Genomic DNA, 18,233 nt, shown 5'->3' with positions numbered 1-18,233 from the left:
GCAGTGACGAAACAGACAAAAATCCCTGCTGTCAAGCAGCTCACATTCTGGGATTGAAAAGAACAGTGACCCTGGAATGGAAAAATCCTAAGGCCAAATAGTGGTTCAGAGCTGGGACAAAGGAGTGAGGCTACTTGTGATTAGATCCTGACTCTTCTGAAGGCAAAACCATTTCCTTTCTCTAAGCTCCATTTCTGTACTGTGAGTTAGTACTTATATTGTAAGGTTGCTTGAAGTTTAGCAATTTAAAATAGATTATACTGGTCAGGTGTGGTGGTGCATGCCTACAGTACCAGCTACTTAGGAGACCAAGGCAGGAGGATCTTTTGAGGCTAGAAGTTTGAGATCAGATGGGGCAAAGGAGTAAGAATCCTTCTAAATAAAATAAAATCAACTACACTGTTGAACATTGTACCTGACACAGAGTAAGCACTCAGTGAATATTTATTGATTTATTCCTTGGTGACAGATGCATTTACCACGTTACTTAAGACAAAATTGTAGGAGCATTCTTGATACATGATGACTTTGGATCAGTGTTTGCTCAATTTTGTCTCTGAAATATTGAGGATTTTTGTTGTTGTTGTGCTTCCTTATCATCATCTTACTTCAGTGACATTTCTAATACTGATTATAGAACTAACTTGCTAAGTTAGTTAAGTGGGTTGCTAAGTGGGTTCCCTGACTCTATCTTTCTTCTCCAATACCTTCTTCATTCCAACCTGCCATGGTTTGTATATGGTTAAGTACGTTCCCAAGGGTTCATGTGCTGAACTTTAGTGTGTGTTTGTGTGGTGCTGGGGATTGAACCCAGGGCTTTGTGCATTCTAAGCACATACTTCAACCACTGAGCTACAGCTCACCTCCATGTGTTGAAATGAAATTCCTGTTCTGAGGTATTAAGAAAAGCAGAAATTTAGTAAGTGTTTAGAGGTGGAACCTTTAGGAGTGATAAGGATTAGATGAGGTCATCAGGGTTGAGCCCCTTATAATTAAATACTGTGGCTTTATGTGAGGAAGAAGAGAGAGTTCCCTGTCTCTTGCTATGTGATGCCCTGAGCTTCCCTGGGCAAAGAGGCCATCACCAGATGTGGACATATAAATCTTCATAACTATGAGCTAAATAAACCTCTTCTCTTTATAAAATCATCTAGCCTTAGGTATTTTGCTACAATAATGTAAAATGGGTTAATGTGTCCTCTAATCAATTAAATTTTGACAACACCTTGTCATTTCCCTAACTGCAATCCTCCTAGAATGTTCCTCCCATGACTCCTCCTTGCTTAATAATCTGACCCTTGCTTATTCACCTTACCTGTACTCCAAGCCTCAACCACACCAATGTTTTGGTGAAGCTGTGCACACACCATGAAAGTTCATAGCTCTATACCTGCAAGTGCTTTCATCTGTGTGGAGTTCCTACTTTCTTTTCTATTGGTTGAGTTTGTAACCTTCAAAAGGCTGAATTTCTGCTTCCTGTCCACAATGTCATTTCCCTGGGAGTGTTCAGTACACACTGGGCTTGCTACATTTATTGGCTTGCAGGTCTTCCTAAACAGACTTAAATTTCCCTGGAAAAAGAAAATGTGTCTCAGTGTCTTTTTTGCATCTAACACTTACTCAACACAGGCTTGGTGTGTGGTAGGTGAGCTGAAGTCTACTCAGAAATGCCTGCAGTGCTGTCATGATCATTTTGGTGTGCTTGGACGTATTAACTAACAGCACTTGAATTCCAACAATGTCAGTGAGTATAAGCACTACTTTATTCCTTGGGGATACACACATTTACTAAATCACTTAAGAAAAAATTGTAGGGGCATACTTGATACCTGATGACTTCAATTACCATGTTTACTCCATTTTTTTTCCTCCTAAATATTTGAGTGGGTTTTTTTTTAATTCTCCCTTACCATCATCTTATTCAAGTCACATTTTAGGTATTGATTATAGAACTAACTTGCTAAGTGGGTTCCCTGCGTCTAGCTTTCTTCTCCTGTATATTCTTCCTTCCCACCTGCTACAGTTTAGATATGGTTTGGCACAGGGATAAGCACTTCAGAGACATTAGCTTAAGTACTCTGTGGTCTGAAAGAACTTAGGCATTGAAACTCCCAGAACTTGAAAGGTTAGGACAGAGTCACATACATCTTTATTTTTAGTTTTTTAAAGACTGTGATTAATAAAGTAATAGATAAACTAAAGCATCAACAGATTTTATAACAAATGTTTTAAAATACCATTAGTCGATAGCCTAGGTACCATACATATTGGTAGACTTTAAAAAGAAATAGACAAATTACATACATTTAACAAAGGCAGTGATTTTTATTACCCTGCTTTATATGCAGTGGTTTAAATCTATATGAAGATTCTGACTTCCTAAGCAGAAATATAGTTTGGATAGTATTAGCAGATCCTTAATACCACTTGATAGATTTCATTTATTTATTTTTAAAAATTACATTATAAATGAGATGCTCTAAAATAATAAGCTGTTATTGTTGCTATGAAACAATGAAAATTTCTGTTAGGCAAATAAGTTGCTATTTTACACTTGTTTGTACTTTTAAATACTATGAGAAAGAAGCAAGCAGAGCTATTGGAGAAGTCCACCTTGGGAGCAGGTGACTTTCAGAGATTATCTTCTTGACTCAGTCATCTCCTCCACAGATCTTTATGAGTGTGATTTCATAGTCCCCAGAAGTATCTGACTGCAAAGAACAGAACCAATAGAGAAAAACAAATATATGCATAAATTATGAGAGTAACCTAATTTATACCTTTCTAATTAGGTCATAATAATTGTTCTTTTTCTTTTTTTTTTTTTTTGTTTCGGGGATTGAACCTGGGGGCACTTTATCTCTGAACTAACATCCCCAGCTCTTTGTATTTTTCATTTTGAGACAGGGTTTCGCTGAGTTGCCTAGGTTGACCTTGAATTTGTGATCCTCCTGCCTCAGCTTCCTGAGTCACTGGAATTATAGGCATGCACCACCATGCCTGGTTTAGGCCATATTTATTTTTCTTAAGAAACTAACTAAATGCTTCTGTGGGCCTGTGTACCATGGTTCTCTCTTCTCCCAACTTTGAGCCCATCTTTCACTCTTCACACTTCATCAATCCTGCCAATTCTTTCATTGTGGTATTTTAGAGTTTATTCCTTTTCCAAAACTGACCACGGCAAATCTAATCTAGGTTTTCATCTCTTGTCACTAGTGTGACTACAGATTCATTAAGCTCTACCCAAGGTGTTAATTACTATATTTGTAAATCAAGTGCCATGACCAGCATACCCGTCAAGAGTAAAAACATTTTCCTAGCCCTCATCTTACTTTTCTGTCAGCAGGACATAGCATCCTGTTCATTTTGTCTTGGAAACATTTTCTTCCCTTGAGTGCTGTTCTTTCTACACGCAGGCCTGGCCTAGCTTCCTCTCCTTCACAGACTCCTCCTCTTCTAGCCAGCCATTAGATGTTAGTGAAGGTTAAAGCTCAATTCTAAGCTTTCTTCTCCTCTCATTCTATATTTTCTTCCTAAAGGGACATATTTCATTTTCAAAGTCTATCTCATCAAAGTCCACTATCAGTCTTGTGGACATTTCAACTTACATGTTCCAAAGGCATCTCAGACTCATGAACTTTCTCCCACTCCCCAGAAAGAGGAAGCCATAAGACCTGACCCTCTTCTGGGAAATGGCAACACATTCTGCTTCCTGACTTAGAATCCTGGGTGTCATCCTTGGTACCTGTTCCTCACTCCTCACACCAAGATATCAAACCGAGTCCCTCAAGTTGTATCTACTAAAAATCTTTCGAATCCTTGCCTTTCCTTTCTTTGCAACCAACCCACAGCTACTAGAATATGACTGTCCTAACTCACATTCTCCATCTCTTCTAGCTCATGTTCAATTCATTCTCCATAGTCACAGGGATCTTTTCAATGCTTATGACCCTGTCTTGCATAAAACTCTTTGCTAGCTAGCTTCTCATTACTCTTCAGCTGAAGACACACATCCTTAAACATTATCAAAAAGTTCCTGCATGATCTGGTTCTTTTATCCTCATTTTTCATTATGATCAAAATATCTCACCCATGAGATCTTTTCATTTGCAATTCCTTTTATTAGAATGCCCTACCTCCATAGCCTTCAGCCTTGTTATTATCATTTATCAGATCAGAATAAGAATTTCCTCAGAGAAGCCTTTCCTGTCAGTCAAGCTCTTGTGTTATGTGATCTTATAGCACAATATCTCTTTCCCTCATAGTACCATAGTCGTGATTTTACATTTATTTATAATTATAACAGGAAATATAGTTCCTTCCCTAGAATTGTAACCCTAAACCTGGCATATTACATGCATCTAATAGATATTTTAAACTGAATGAATGTAATACAAATTCCCTGATTTCAAAGCTCTTTATAACTGAACTCATCTTGGCACTTGGATTTTATTTCTTAATATTGCCTGACATAGACTCTAATCAAGTAAATGCCTTATCGCTTCTTTTCCTCCTGCCTCTCATTATAGTTGTGTTTCCAGAATGTTCATCTTGGAACCATGTTGACCAGCAGAACAGCTGGCCCATAGGAGATACTCAGTGCATGCTGTCGAACAGAGAGGCAGCAGACACTGTCTGTTCCAAGAAATATTCCCTGTCTAGCCCCAAACTTCTCTCAGTTCCTATATTTCTCTCTTTACTGATACTTAGTTGCATGTTGTTTCAATTGTCATGTAATTTTTTATGCCTACTACAAGCCTCCACATAGGTTATGAGTTTACTGAGGGTAGCTACTGTATTTTCCATTAAGGAGCCATATTTATTAGATAGGTACATAATTTACTGACCAAATGTAATTCAATCAAATTTTCCACTAACATCTTCTTGTTAAGTAAAAGAAGATACAAATTTGCTTTTTTTTTTTTTAACATCTGTTCTTCCTTTCCTTTCCATCAACCATCACATAAGAAAGGTGTTAGTAAGTAGAAAAATATTTAGAGTATTGAGGAAGGGAGAAAACTGAATTAAAGGCTTGGACAAAAAATGAAGTGGAACTCTGCCTCCTGGATTTCAGAAACTTAACCATCTTAAAAGATCCTGCTTGTCGGTAAGAAAAACATAATAAGATTAGCCAATAATGTACATGAGGTGGTAGAAATGAAAGGATTTATATTATTTCAAATCACAAACTGAACTTTTCAGTGATGGATTTTTCTTTTTATCAAACTACAAACAGTTTAAATGTTTTCTAATACAATAAGTCTCAATTACCCAGACCACTGGGGGACTGAGAGCCGTTGCTTAATTGAATTTTCTGGTTTGCTGATGGTGAACTGAAAGCCCTCTTTGTGTGTCAACCTTGTTACTGACAATTGTTATAAAATGTATGAGTCTACTTTTCTGCCTTAGTAAGTACAATATGGTTAACATTATTGAATCTTCCTCTGATGATTGAAACTATTGTAATGTGTCAGGATCGATTCAAATAGAATTGAGAGTGAATAGTTGATGAAATCTGTGCTAAGCCCCAGGCAGAGTCAGTTGCTTTTTAAAGTTCCTGATTTCAGCTTTCAGGTCAACAGCATTTCTTAGAGCAGTAGGACTCAAGTCTGCCTTTCATGTCAACTAAACTTTTCGTTTGGTGTAAACACAAAGGCTAGGGCTTAAAATAATAATAAAAAAAATGTTGAAAAAAAAACTGATTATGTTAATTCATTCTTCATTAAAAAGCCATTTGTGGACTCCGAAGCAGGAATGCTCTCAAGATGGCTGTGGAGAGGCCTGGCCAGGCCAATGTTTGCATCTGTTCAAGGGAGGCTATCTTGGGTAAGGTCACAGCTGCTCACAGTGACACTGGAACATGCTTTAAGCCAGGCATCACTGGTGGCCATGTTTAGGTATCATCTCCCACAAGGAAGGGGACTCCACCCTCCTAGGGAATTGAGAAGAGATAGCTGCAGAGGGGCTAACCAGGGTCAGAATCCGCACATAGTTTACAAATGATCGTCATCTGAAACTGGGTGTCTGGAGAGCATGATTCCACTCCCAGCTTTGGACTTTCAATGCTCAAGAGTGAATGCTCTCCTCTGGGCTCTGGCTGCTGGGCTGCTGCTTCCTTCTTAGCTTCCCCTGTGGGCCCCAAACCCCAGCTTGGTCCTTGGGGAATCCACCTGGGTCCAGCTCTCCAATGAAGATTTTTAGAGGGAGGATGGGGAAGCAGACGCAAGGAAGCCATGCAGCCTGCAGGAAGCCAGCCCTGGATTCTATCCTATCTAGTCAGTTAGGCCCTGATGATTGGGATGGTTGAGCAGCCTGGCTCAATTTCAGCTTCACTTTCTTCCAGCAAATCAGCTTGTACTGAGACTCTGAAGTCTTTCATATGTCATGTGGGGGCCAAGGTAGAAAAATGAATCAAAATAAGACTGTCAGCAAGTCTGTGGCTAATCCCTTAGTTTGCCATTTATTTACCAGTTGCCATGTTCCTATGTCTTTCAACCATGGCCTTAAGGTATGGAAGCTTCTTGCACATATTTTGCCAGTCTTACTTCCTCATTAAATTATAATTAATTTGCAATTTATTTGATCTTCCTATGTATATAATTATATAAACTGAGATCTGAAAACAATGAAAATCAGATTCATTCTTTAAAATAGGAAGCAGTATAACACATTTTAGAAAGGTTGTTCTCCAAAACAGTAGAAATACAATAGACCAATCTGCTTAAAAAACCAAGAAATTATAAAAATTTGATAAATTCAATGAAATAAAATTTAAGACTTCTGCTTGGAAAAAATACCTCCAGTCAAGTAAAAGATCAAATAACAAATTGGGGAAAATATTTATAAGATAAAAGGCTAATCCACCTTCCATAAAAAGAAGTCTCAGTGGCTTGTAATCCCAGTGGCTCAGGAGACTGAGGCAGGAGGATCACGAATTCAAAGCCAGCCTCAGCAATAGTGAGGTACTAAGCAACTCAGTGAGACCCTGTCTCTAAATAAAATACAAATAGGGCCGGGGATGTGGCTCAGTGGTCAAGTGCTCCTGAGTTCAATTCTTGGTACCAAAAAAAAATTCTCAGAAATGGACCCAAAGTAACAAAATCCAAAAGAAGAGGGACAAAGAATATAGAGAGATACAGCATAGAAAAAGAAATACCAATGGCATTTTAAACATGAAAACATGTTCAGTCTCACACCCAGGATAAAAAAAAAAAAAGTACTTTGAAACTACACTGAAGATATAAATTCCTAACCTCTCAGATTGTTACAACAAAAAAAAGTTTGGTTGTGGGTCAAAAATAACTTTCTGTTCCAAGGCTGTAGTGAAACAATTTCTTCTTAGAAGTGGAAAATGGAGGTCAAGTGGTAACATTTACCAAAATTTAAAAATGCACTTACATTTGTCTAAGCAATCCTGCTTCTGAGAATTTACACCTCTGACACACTTGCGCCTTATGAAATCATGTGTGCACATTGCAACACTGTTTATAACAGCATGGAATCGGAAACATCTGTTGATGTCATTGGTACAAATACTCAAACAATGGGATGATATACAACTGTTAAAAATGAGAAAGTGTCTCACCTCTGCAATGAAAAGAACTGACGCTGCAGAACCATGCCGTCTTTAGTATACAACAAAGAAGAAATGTATTGTTGTTGTCATTGTTGTTTGTGGTGCTGGGACCTTGCATGTGCTAGGCAAGCACTGTACCACTGAGATACACCCGAGCCCACAAAGAGGAAATTTAAAATATGTAATTTTCCCTTACATTGTCCTAAACACTGAACTAAGTAAAAACATTGCAGTATAAGTAATAGGCAAACAACTTGCACATGTGTTTCACTAAGGAAGAAAAATTGATGGCCAGTACACCTAAAAATTTGATGAGAGGGGCTGGGGATGTAGCTCAGTGGTAGAGTGCTTGCCTAGCATGCATGGGGGAGGCCTTTTGTTCAAAATCCAGTAAAACACACACACACACACACACACACACACACACATACACACACACAAGAAAAGAAAAAGGAAAAAAGGAAGTGTTGTCTATCAGACACCTGGAATTTTACAGCTGAAAAATCAGACACTATGTTTAAGGACATTTTGCTATAATTATTTTAAATTCAAAAAACACATTTACACGTTGACAAGAAGAAATAAATTTAAGTCATATATCTTTGTGTTTTAAGTGATATTAGAGAAAGAGGATGAATCAAGAAGGGCAAAAGACATTGGCTATTTTTAGCAGAAACTTACTTTAATTGCTGAGTATAGGGAATAGCCATAATGCTTCTTGAACTCTGCTCGAATGTCCAAAAGGTCGGTTTCAGATCTGGAAACCATTATTCGGTTGAGGGTAAACTCATCAGTTCCAGCACCCTGTTAAGAAAGGCAGGTGTTGACAATGCATATCCCCTGGGTCACAAAATGTTATGTAGATCTATGTTTATATCTATAAACTATATGTGCACAAAGTGATTCTTCTTCATTTATTTACCACCAAACTCCACCATTCATTTATTCAACAAATATTTATTGAGCCCCTGCTCTGTGCCAGAACCATGCTAAATCCTGAAGAACAGAGGAGCCATCCCTGGTAAACTTCCAGTTTTGTAAAGGATACAGGCAAGAAAGCAGGCCACTGTAAAATGGTCTGATACGGGAAATATTGGGTGCCATGGAAGTATACATTAGTGATAAGAAAGATTAAAGATTAGGAAAAGTCTGTCCAAGGAAGTGCCATTTGTAATGAAGCCTAGATAATCAGCCAGGGGAAATAGGAGTGGGTTCATATAGAGGAAAGGATGTTCTAATAGAAGAATGAAAGCTGTATTGTAAGTGAACATTTAGGTCAAGAAAGAATGCCACATTCCAGGGTACATCAACAACAAGGAAGGATAGCAAGAGATGTGTCTGGAAAGGCCAGTCCTTGTTAACCATGAAATGCAGCTCTAATTGGATCCCAAATGTGGAGAACGATTACATTATTCTAAGCATAAGAATGTTGAGATCAGATCACATTTGTGGATTCGAAGATTGCTTTGACTGCAATATGTGGAACAGATTGCAAGGCAGGAGTAAAATGAAGACAAGGGAAAATAAAACTAGAGTCTCTGGGACCCCCCCATGGGATAACTGTGGTAATACAGACAATGATGAACTGAACTAGAATAGTGGCAGTAAGGATGGAGAAAATGGGAAGGTTTGAGAGATGCTTAATAAGGGAATTGACCAAATAATGATGCATTGCTTAAGGATAATGGAGAAGGAGAGGGTAAAATTTTAAGCTGAGCAGTTCAGTTGGTGTTGACTCCATTTATTTATGCATCTGGCAAATGCCTATGAGCATCTGCTGTATCCCAGGCTTTGTTCCACATACTCTGGATATGGCAGTCAATAACACAGATTATACCTGTCCTCATGCAGCTTATTTCTAATAGGTGGATACAGTAAAGCAAATCACCTAATTGAATAAGTAAATGTTAATAAGAACTGTGAAGAAAATAAAGCAGACAAATGGAATGGAGAGGGACTGACAGGGAACCGCCTGACATAGCATAATCAGGGAAGACTTCTTCCAGGAGAGGACATCTGAGCTGAGATCTAAAAAGATGAGAAGGAGCCACAGAGAGATCTGGAGGAAGGCCATTCCAGGCAGAGAGGACAACAAATGCAAAGCCTTGGATGCAGGAGTAGCTTTGGCATAGTCAGGGAATGGAAAGAAGGCTGAGGGGATTGGACAAGATTGGGGGTGAATGGTACCATTTTCAATGCGCTGGGCAAGGGCAGCTCCTATTGGGGTTATCCACTGAGATGACTGGACACAGAGTGGGGAGGTTTGGGGAGTGGGGAGAGTGAGGGGAGAGAAATCAAGTGCTTATTTGGACATTACTTTGAAGGTACATGTGAAAGCGCAGGAAATGTCAAGTAAAGAAATCAAGGTAAGCATCTTTTATGTGTCAGGCCCTGTCCTGGGGCCTGAAGATACATAAGAACATGACTCATGAAGCTCATCATCTAGCAGCAAAGACAGACATGAAAACACAGGGCTTCAATATTCTGTAAAGGTTGCTGACTCAGCCTGGTTTATTTTAAGTGAGGCTGCTTGAGAAGCCACCAGATCTCAGGGGTTAAGTCTGAGGTTTGGCATTCTAAAACGAGTCTCACTGCCTGTGCTCATTGTGTAATGAGGGAAATAAACATTTAGCCAACAATTCGCTGTAGCTGTCTCTATATTAACTGGAATCCTCTGTATTGAACAATGAGACAAATTAGTAGACAGATTAGCTACAAAAGGGAACTCAGTGAAGTGGAAAAGGGATATGACATTCCATCAATATTAAACAATTTTTTTTATATTCTCCATGAGAAACGCTAAGAATGTGTATGAAATTTCCAGACCTACCTTCAAAGCTCGATGCAGTCTTTCAGCTAAAAACGCAGGTGTGTTCCTCGCACAATGAACTGTTATACAAAGCAAAACAATGGTTGGCTTCATTTAATAGAAACTGGGTTAATCTATGGTAATATGTTTTTAAAAAGAAGGTTCTTGGGATTGTTACACCACTCTATCCTCTCCCCACAACTGGCTTTTATTTAGAATGAAAGAAAGTCTGCTTAACCCGAATTTCAAAGCTTTATAATGTCATATTTGCACAGAACTTTAGCATGGTAATTATCTTCAGCCATGGGGAAAATAAAATTACCTGCCAAAGAAACTCCCACGGTGTCTGACTCATCTCTATATCCCAGACACACTGAACACCTACGCTTACACTGATAATTCCCTAGGGTGTACATCACTCAGTTCCCAACATCTTTGGCCACTGATGAATAACTTGGGCCTAACGACTGCAGAGATGTGGCTCCAAATAACTCATTAGGTAAAAAGGGGCACTAGAGTTCAATTTAAAACCATTTTTTTTTTCTCTCATGGAAGTATTTTCTTTTAAAATGATTGAGTTACAATTTATAAGCTGGTTGGAGTAACTACATTAGAGGTAGTGCCTGTAATTTAAATTCTGTCATCTAAAAAATACTATCATCTTTCAACATCTTTATTTTGAAATAACAAGTAAAGCAGCAACAAAACCGGAAATAGGAAAGTGCCAAAAACATGAGCAAACTAATTATCCTTAAAATAAAGTGAAAATAGAAACAGAAGTCTACAGGGAACAAACCTATTTACTGCAGCACAATTATTTTTATAATCTTGAATCTGATCTGTGGGTAGTAAACTCACAGAAAGTGAATGGCTTTTATAAAGGATTTTGGGTCTCAGGACAAGAATAAATCTTGACTGTCTCATAGGGGCTAACAGAATTTCTTAAAGAGAGTGGAAAGCCTTGGTGTCTTCTAATCACCTCGGGTAAGTGATTTAAGGGAAATACAACTCTGAAAACTATTCAGTGTGTGAAGCTGTCTGACAAGAAACTAGCCATTTGAATTGGTGCTAAGTAAATTCTCTCAAACTCTTATTAAGTAAATCTTAATAATTTGATCAAAAATCATTATAGCCTCTTTTATCTTATTGAGTCTTTCAACCCAGACCATAACTAGATTTGTACAATCCTTTCTTTTCAGAATTCTTTCTCTCCTTTTAGCTTGCTCTCTGCTTTACGTTCTTGAGTACCAGATCTATTCTTCCTGTCTGAAAGTGTGGGGAGGTGGCAGTATATTTTAGTGGTAAGGAAGTATTTTTTAGCACCCAACAGCATAGATAGGGAAACTTGGGAAGGATAATAAAGTTAATTACTAAAACCAAGAGTTCACAATTGCCCTTTCCCTACCCTGTTCATTGTCTTGACCAAACTTCAGTCAGGCCTCTCTTCTCATAGGCCCCTCAACTCTGACTTGCCCCCAATCCTGGGCATGCACTAATGTGAAGACCATGCCCCTCATCAGCTTATCCCAAGAATCCAGCAAGCAGGACACACATCCATTCAAACCTTAATGATCATGACCCCCTGCTCATCCAATTCACCCTTAATAATTCCTGCTTAAGTCTGCTTATCCTCTTTATAAAAGGGAAGAAATTTCTGCTTGATTTTGAGATTCTTGCACATTTCTGAGATCAAAGGGTTCTCCCTATTGTAAGAGTCTTTTTGAATAAATCTCTATTTAAGCCTGGATTTGGTTTTATTTGACAACTAGTAGGCTCCTATTTATTATACAATTCTAAGATGAAATGCTCAGATGGTTTCATGCCAAAAACCATATGCTGACATACTGTATTAGATTTCTTGAATACGAAATATCCAGAATAGGTAAATTTATGAAGACAGAAAGCAGATTAATGATTTCCAGAATCTGGAAGGTAAGCAGAATGGGGAGTGATGGCCAACGGGTACTGCCAATAGTACAGGGCTTCTTTGAGGGATGACGAAAATGTCTTAAACTTAGGTTGTGGTGATGATTGCAAAACTCCGTAAATATATTAAAAATTACTGAATTGCACACTTCGGGTGAATTTTATGGTATGTAAATTATATCTCAAAAAATTTATTTATTATTTCAATGAAAAAATTCTAAAAATGTTTCATTCCAATTGTATTCTGATATAGTGAATTAAAATGTGACATATTTCAAAATTTAAACTAGTTGAAGTTGAGCATGGTGCAGCATGCCTGTAATCCTAGTGTCCTAGTGACTCGGGAGACTGAGGCAGGAGGATGGCATGTTTCAAGGCCAGCCTGGGCAACCTGCTCTCCAAAAAAAAAAAAAGAAAAGAAAAGAAGACTTAGGATGTAGCTTAGTGGTAAAGTGCCCTGGGTTCAATCCATAGTACAAAAAAAAAAAAAAAAGTTGAATTGTTGAATTCTAAGTCTTTTTAAAATTTTAATTGATAAAATAATGTACATTATGGCCTAAATTTAATTCTCCATTCAATATATACTTCCAAGAATGCCTCTCAGCTCATATCTGAAATGTCCCCTGAAACCCCACATGTTAGACCTGGTCTCTAGCTATGGTAGTATTGGGAGGTGGTGGAATCTTAGTGGGAGGAAGTTAAGTGTTCTTGAAGGATTATTGGACCCCAGCCCCTTCCTTCTCTTTCTTTGCTTTCTAGATGCCATAAGGTGATTAGGCCTCCTTTGCCACCATGACTCTCACCATGATATATAGTAATGCCACAGGCCCAAGTGACCATGGACTAAACTTCTAAAACTCAAAATAAACCTCTCCTTTTTCTAAATTGATTATCTCAGATATTCTGTTGCAGTGGCAGAGGGCTAATTAACACTCAGTGAGTGAGGGTTTGTTCATCTCAAGAAAGTTTTTCCAATATTACAGTTTAGCAAGAGCAGGCAAAACAGCAAAATTAATGTAAAGATTCACAGTATGAAATGGGAAAAAAAAGTAACTGGCTACCTCATTGTCACTGGAACCTTTTCTGAACTAATTATGAAAACTGATTTTAAGTTTTTTTAATTAAAAGTTTTTCCCTTTCTTGGATTATCTTTTAACAGTTGAGTTAAAAGTTGTTGTTGTTGTTTTGAGTTAGCATTTGGATAAAGAGCCCTATTCTTGGCACTGAAAAGACAGAAGTGAAATATCATATGTGGAGGAAGCCCTTAGAATGGGGCCTGGAACTTCGAGGATGCTTGTTCTCTAGTACATTTTCTGTCATTTACTTTAAAATACTATAGCACAGACTGTGTTTCAGTCTGTTTCTCCACTGTAGCACCTCAGATGGTTGGTTCACATCACAGACTATGGATCCTAATGGCCTGAGGTAGAATTTCAGCTCTCCCAGGTAACCTGGGGAAGTCACCTAATCTCTTTGTGCCTTAGATTTACCATCTCCACAAAGGGGATAATAATAGTACCTACTTCACAGGATTATTATGAGGCTTAAATTTGTTAATATTTATAAAGAGTTTGGCACAGTGCCCAGAATATGATAAGTTATTTAAAAATAAAATTTAAGTTAGTCTATTAGGAGTTCACCCTCCAGGGGTAAACATTAACATCTAAATAATGAATCCTAGGCTCCACTTCAGAGGGGAATAACTTGTGGAATACCCTGGAATAACTTAGTAACATAGGAACATAGTCACCAGAGGTGCTGTGAATTACTGTGATGGACATTAGAAACTGCTTCTCTCTGCTGAAATAACAAGATGTGTGTTCCAGGTGTTGGCACCATGGAGAAGGAGTACGGGGTAAGCCCAGTGGCCACCATAAACATAAGTGTCTTGTATTGTCAGCTTTTTGGCACTGAGACCAAAATACCCAGTAAGGAAAAGTTTCCTTTGGGTTCACAAATCTTAGAAGTTCCAGTCTGTGGTCAGCTGACTTCCATTGCTCTGGGCCCAAGGTGACGCAGAATGTCATGGTAGAAGGACAGTGCAGAGGAAAGCTGCTCAGCTTATGACACTGGGAGGCAGAGACATAGAAAAAGTGCCAGGGAACTTGTAAATGCTTCCAGGGCATCCCCCTATTGACCTCCTTCCTCCAAGTAGATCATATCTCCTAGCACCATTTAGCTATCCATAGATTAATCCAGCAAATCCTGAAAGCCCCACATCTGAAGCTTGTTGAATTAGGAATCCTGCTTTCAACATATACAAGAATCCTCTCTTTGAGCAGTATCTCATCCCTTTGAATGCACCTTTCTTGAAAGGTTCTTTCCTGGTGCCTGAAAGGACATACTGCTGAGACTTCATGCTTATATAACTGTGTTTTTGACTGCCTGTTAATGCATGTGTCTAAATAGTAACAGGTCCAGCCTGAAACTTACTTTCTTTTTGACATATCCCCTGCTCACTCCACCATAGAAGAAGAGACCTCAAGTTGACCTTGGTTTTACTCTGGGAGACCACTGACACCTTTCAAAAATAACCAAATACAGTGAAATACCAAATTGGCTTAAGTCTTAGATTTCAACAAGCCTCAAATAAAAATGTCAGTAGAAACGTAATATTTTAGCTTTTAAGGAGACTACAATCTAAACATAGCGACAAGCCAAATATAAATTTAAAAGGCAAAGTAAGAGGTAAAAAGATTACTTCTTCATGCATCATTTAACAATATTTGTTGAGTCAATTGTTTCTACCATGGACTATGCTGGAGGCTGTGTGGAGCATAAAGATGATCAGTCAGGATTCTTACATGAAAGGAGCTCACCTTGACTGAGTTAAAAGAAGTGCAAAGTAATTCTGTTTATTAGCACTCTGGGGCTTACCTATGGCCAGCAGTAAGTCTTCAAAATGCCCAGATAATTCTCCTTTAATGCTGTCCTCAATGTCCTTCTGGCTAATATTTCTGTATTCATCAAATGCTAAAAAGTAGTACCACAAAAATATTTAAAGTACCCCAACTGACCACACTTGAATATATTTAGTTTTTAAATTTGTTATGCAACAGACCAAGTAGCAAGATCAAAAACTCCTTTGAATACAATAAAATCTGAACTTCAATGATCTCTCTTCCCTCCTCCCAGGCTGAAACATTTAAAATTACCTGAAAGTTTAAATTATAATTAATTTAATTATGGTCTTTTTAAAATTATAGCAGCCCCTGGGAAATAATTCTGTGGTCATTAGTCCAGTGTTTTATCTGATAAAAAATATTAATGATTAAGATTTCAATAATTTAAGTCTTAATCATAAAGACTTTTTTGTGCTGAGTGAACCATTTCCTAAGGCAGCATGGCCTATTTTTACATCCACCAGAAGGCATTTGAATTTCTTGATCAGTATTTGCCCCAAGCAAAACTTGTACATATGTCACCAAGTATACAAGCATATTTTATAAACCAAGTAAATTTTTTTCCAAGTAAATTTTGAAAAAAAAAAAAAAAACCTTTTAGGGAGATATCTGGATTCATTTGATTTTTTGTTTTTCAAACAAAGATATTAATAAAACAACTATAATATATCCACCATTACTGGAACAGTTTATAACATAAACTGGAACAGAGTTTATAATTTTGAAATCAGCTAATGCCAAAATTAAGGAAGGACTCATTTTAGAGTTGAAAAGTCATAGTAATAACCTTATGTTTCCTCATTTTTCCAACAGCTCAACATAAGGTTAGTCAGGCACCATGGATGCTCTCTAACCTGACACCTGGAAGCCACAGTCAAAGATGTTCACAGGTCAAGGCAGTTCAGGCTTCTGGCTGCTGCCAGAAGATGGGAGATGCATGCAGAGAGGGTAGGTGCTCAGCAGCTCTACATAACTGTTGCTCTGACAAAAAGATCTGGTCCTCCTCATTCCCCTATTTGCCTTCATATCAGAGAGAGCTGGACATGAATCAGCATTAATCAACCAACAAAAATTCATGTGCAATGCTTGGTTTTTCTGGAAAGTGGCAAACTACAGAGAGGTGGGGTGGCAGCAATAAGCCAGGCTCCTCCTTCCCTTTCTGTTCAGGCCTTTCTGTTCTCTTTTCTTCTCTTCCATCTCCTTCTACCAGCTATTTCCCATGACTCACTAAGTAATCTACTTGGTCTTTAGGGAAAAACAAAGAGGAGCGTCAGTGAGCACTGCCTTGAGTTAGAATATAGCTTGCCTGGTTTGTTTCCTGAAATGTTGATACATAAACTGGAATAGAGTTCATAATTTTTAACGGCATTTCCCAAAACCTGTATATTGAACCTAAAAACTTTGCAAGAACAATATAAAACAAAAAGGATTGTGAGTCCATACTTAGTTTCAGTTGAGGAAAGCTCCTTAAACACAGGATCTCAGTGAATTTATCTTCATCTGTGCCCCATTTGTTCTCGCCAGCATCATAGAGAATCTATTGACAAGGAGAAGAAGACTTATGTGTCGTAACAGACACAATTCCTTCTCTCTCTTTTTCAGGGGGTGGGATGAGAGGAGTGGGGGCTTTAGTTTCTTTTAGAGGTCAGTGAGATCATCTATTATCTAAGACTCTCACTTTTAGCAGACTAGAAATATGGAGGTTGCAGGAGCCAAGGGAATGATCATCTCTGTGGGAGAAGGCAGAGGCTGGGGTGGGGTGAGTCCCTGTCTCCAGGCTGCTGCCCTGACAGCAGAGGAGTGAACAGCTCTGGATGGTACCACCCTGTCTACAGGAAGGGGGAGAACAGTTAAAGGAGACATTTTCTTTGCTCTGTTACAGACCTGGGCATCTTTTTTGGCCAGATGTTCATCCACTTTCAGGCTTTCATCTCTTCTACCCTAAATAGGGATGATTAAAATAAGGTCAATCCTTTGAGGACAGAAGATTTCTAACACTCATTACCCCAACCAGCAGGACATCTTGATGGTTTTCCTCTAGCAGAGGCCAAGAAACAGAGAGGAATTGGGGATTCCAAGCTCCAGTTCTGGCTTTGCCATTGACTTGTCATAATATCTATAGCAAATCACATAAATTTGGGGGCTTCAACCTCCTCTGAATATTCAGAAGTGTTAAGAAGATAAAAAAGATAAGCCACCAAGAAAATATTTACAAAACATATCTGATAAAGGATTTATGTCCTAAATATGTAAAGGACTCTTAAACCTCAGTAAGATAACAAACAACCTAATCAAAAAATGAGAAAAAGATCTGAGCAGACACTTTGTCAAAAAGGTACAGACGGCAAGAAAGCACAGGAAGAAATGTTCATCATCACATTCCATCAGGAAATTGCAAATTAAAACAGTAATATGCCCCCATATATCTATTAGAATGGCTAAAATCCTAAGCTTTGACAACACCACATACTGGTGAGGATGTGGAACAATAGGAACTTGGATTCTTATTGCCAGTGGGCATGTAAAATAGTATAGCCACTTTAGAAGACAGTTTGGTAATTTCTTACATTACTAAATATATTCTTACTGTATGATACCACAATAGCACACCTTGATATTTACTGAAATGAGTGGAAAACAAGTCCACATAAAAACTTTCACATAAATGTTTAATAGAAGTTTTATTTTTAATTCCTCAAACAACCAATATGTCCTCCAGTCAGTGAAACAAATATTCCATACAATAGAATATCATTCAATGATAAAAAGACATGACTCATCTGGAAATGAACAGATACGGAGGGAACTTAAATGCATCTAACTAAGTGAAGGAAGCCAGTCAGAAAAGACTATGAAGTATATGATTCCAACTGTAGGGCATTTGAAAAAAAGGCAAAACTACAGAGATAGCAAAACATCAGTGATTTCCAGGGGTAAGGGGGAGGCAGGTATAAACAGGCAGAGCACAGAGGACTTTTAGAGCAGTGAAACTATTCTGTATGATACTGTAATAGAAGAT

The 18,233-nt window shown here is 38.1% G+C and overlaps 1 protein-coding gene across 2 annotated transcripts in view; it reads right to left on the bottom strand.

The window, feature by feature from the left end:
• Positions 1-2,126: 2,126 nt before the first annotated feature.
• The window catches only part of Anxa3 (annexin A3), a 56,597-nt gene continuing 40,490 nt past the window's right edge, over positions 2,127-18,233 (bottom strand). For both annotated transcript variants that reach the window (XM_027939843.3, XM_027939844.3), the window contains exons 8-13: positions 17,099-17,155; positions 16,658-16,751; positions 15,189-15,284; positions 10,407-10,465; positions 8,258-8,380; positions 2,127-2,711 (exon numbers count right to left, since the gene is read on the bottom strand). In XM_027939843.3, coding sequence (XP_027795644.1) covers positions 2,652-2,711; positions 8,258-8,380; positions 10,407-10,465; positions 15,189-15,284; positions 16,658-16,751; positions 17,099-17,155 — 489 coding nt within the window. In that variant the 3' untranslated portion in view covers positions 2,127-2,651. The remainder of the gene's footprint in view (positions 2,712-8,257; positions 8,381-10,406; positions 10,466-15,188; positions 15,285-16,657; positions 16,752-17,098; positions 17,156-18,233) is intronic.

The sequence above is a fragment of the Marmota flaviventris genome, chromosome 7 (genome assembly GCF_047511675.1).
Source record: "Marmota flaviventris isolate mMarFla1 chromosome 7, mMarFla1.hap1, whole genome shotgun sequence".
In the NCBI taxonomy this organism is placed as follows: Eukaryota; Metazoa; Chordata; class Mammalia; order Rodentia; family Sciuridae; genus Marmota; species Marmota flaviventris.
The sequence above is the reverse complement of the archived record's forward strand: the minus strand, read 5'-3'. Positions and strand labels throughout refer to the sequence as shown.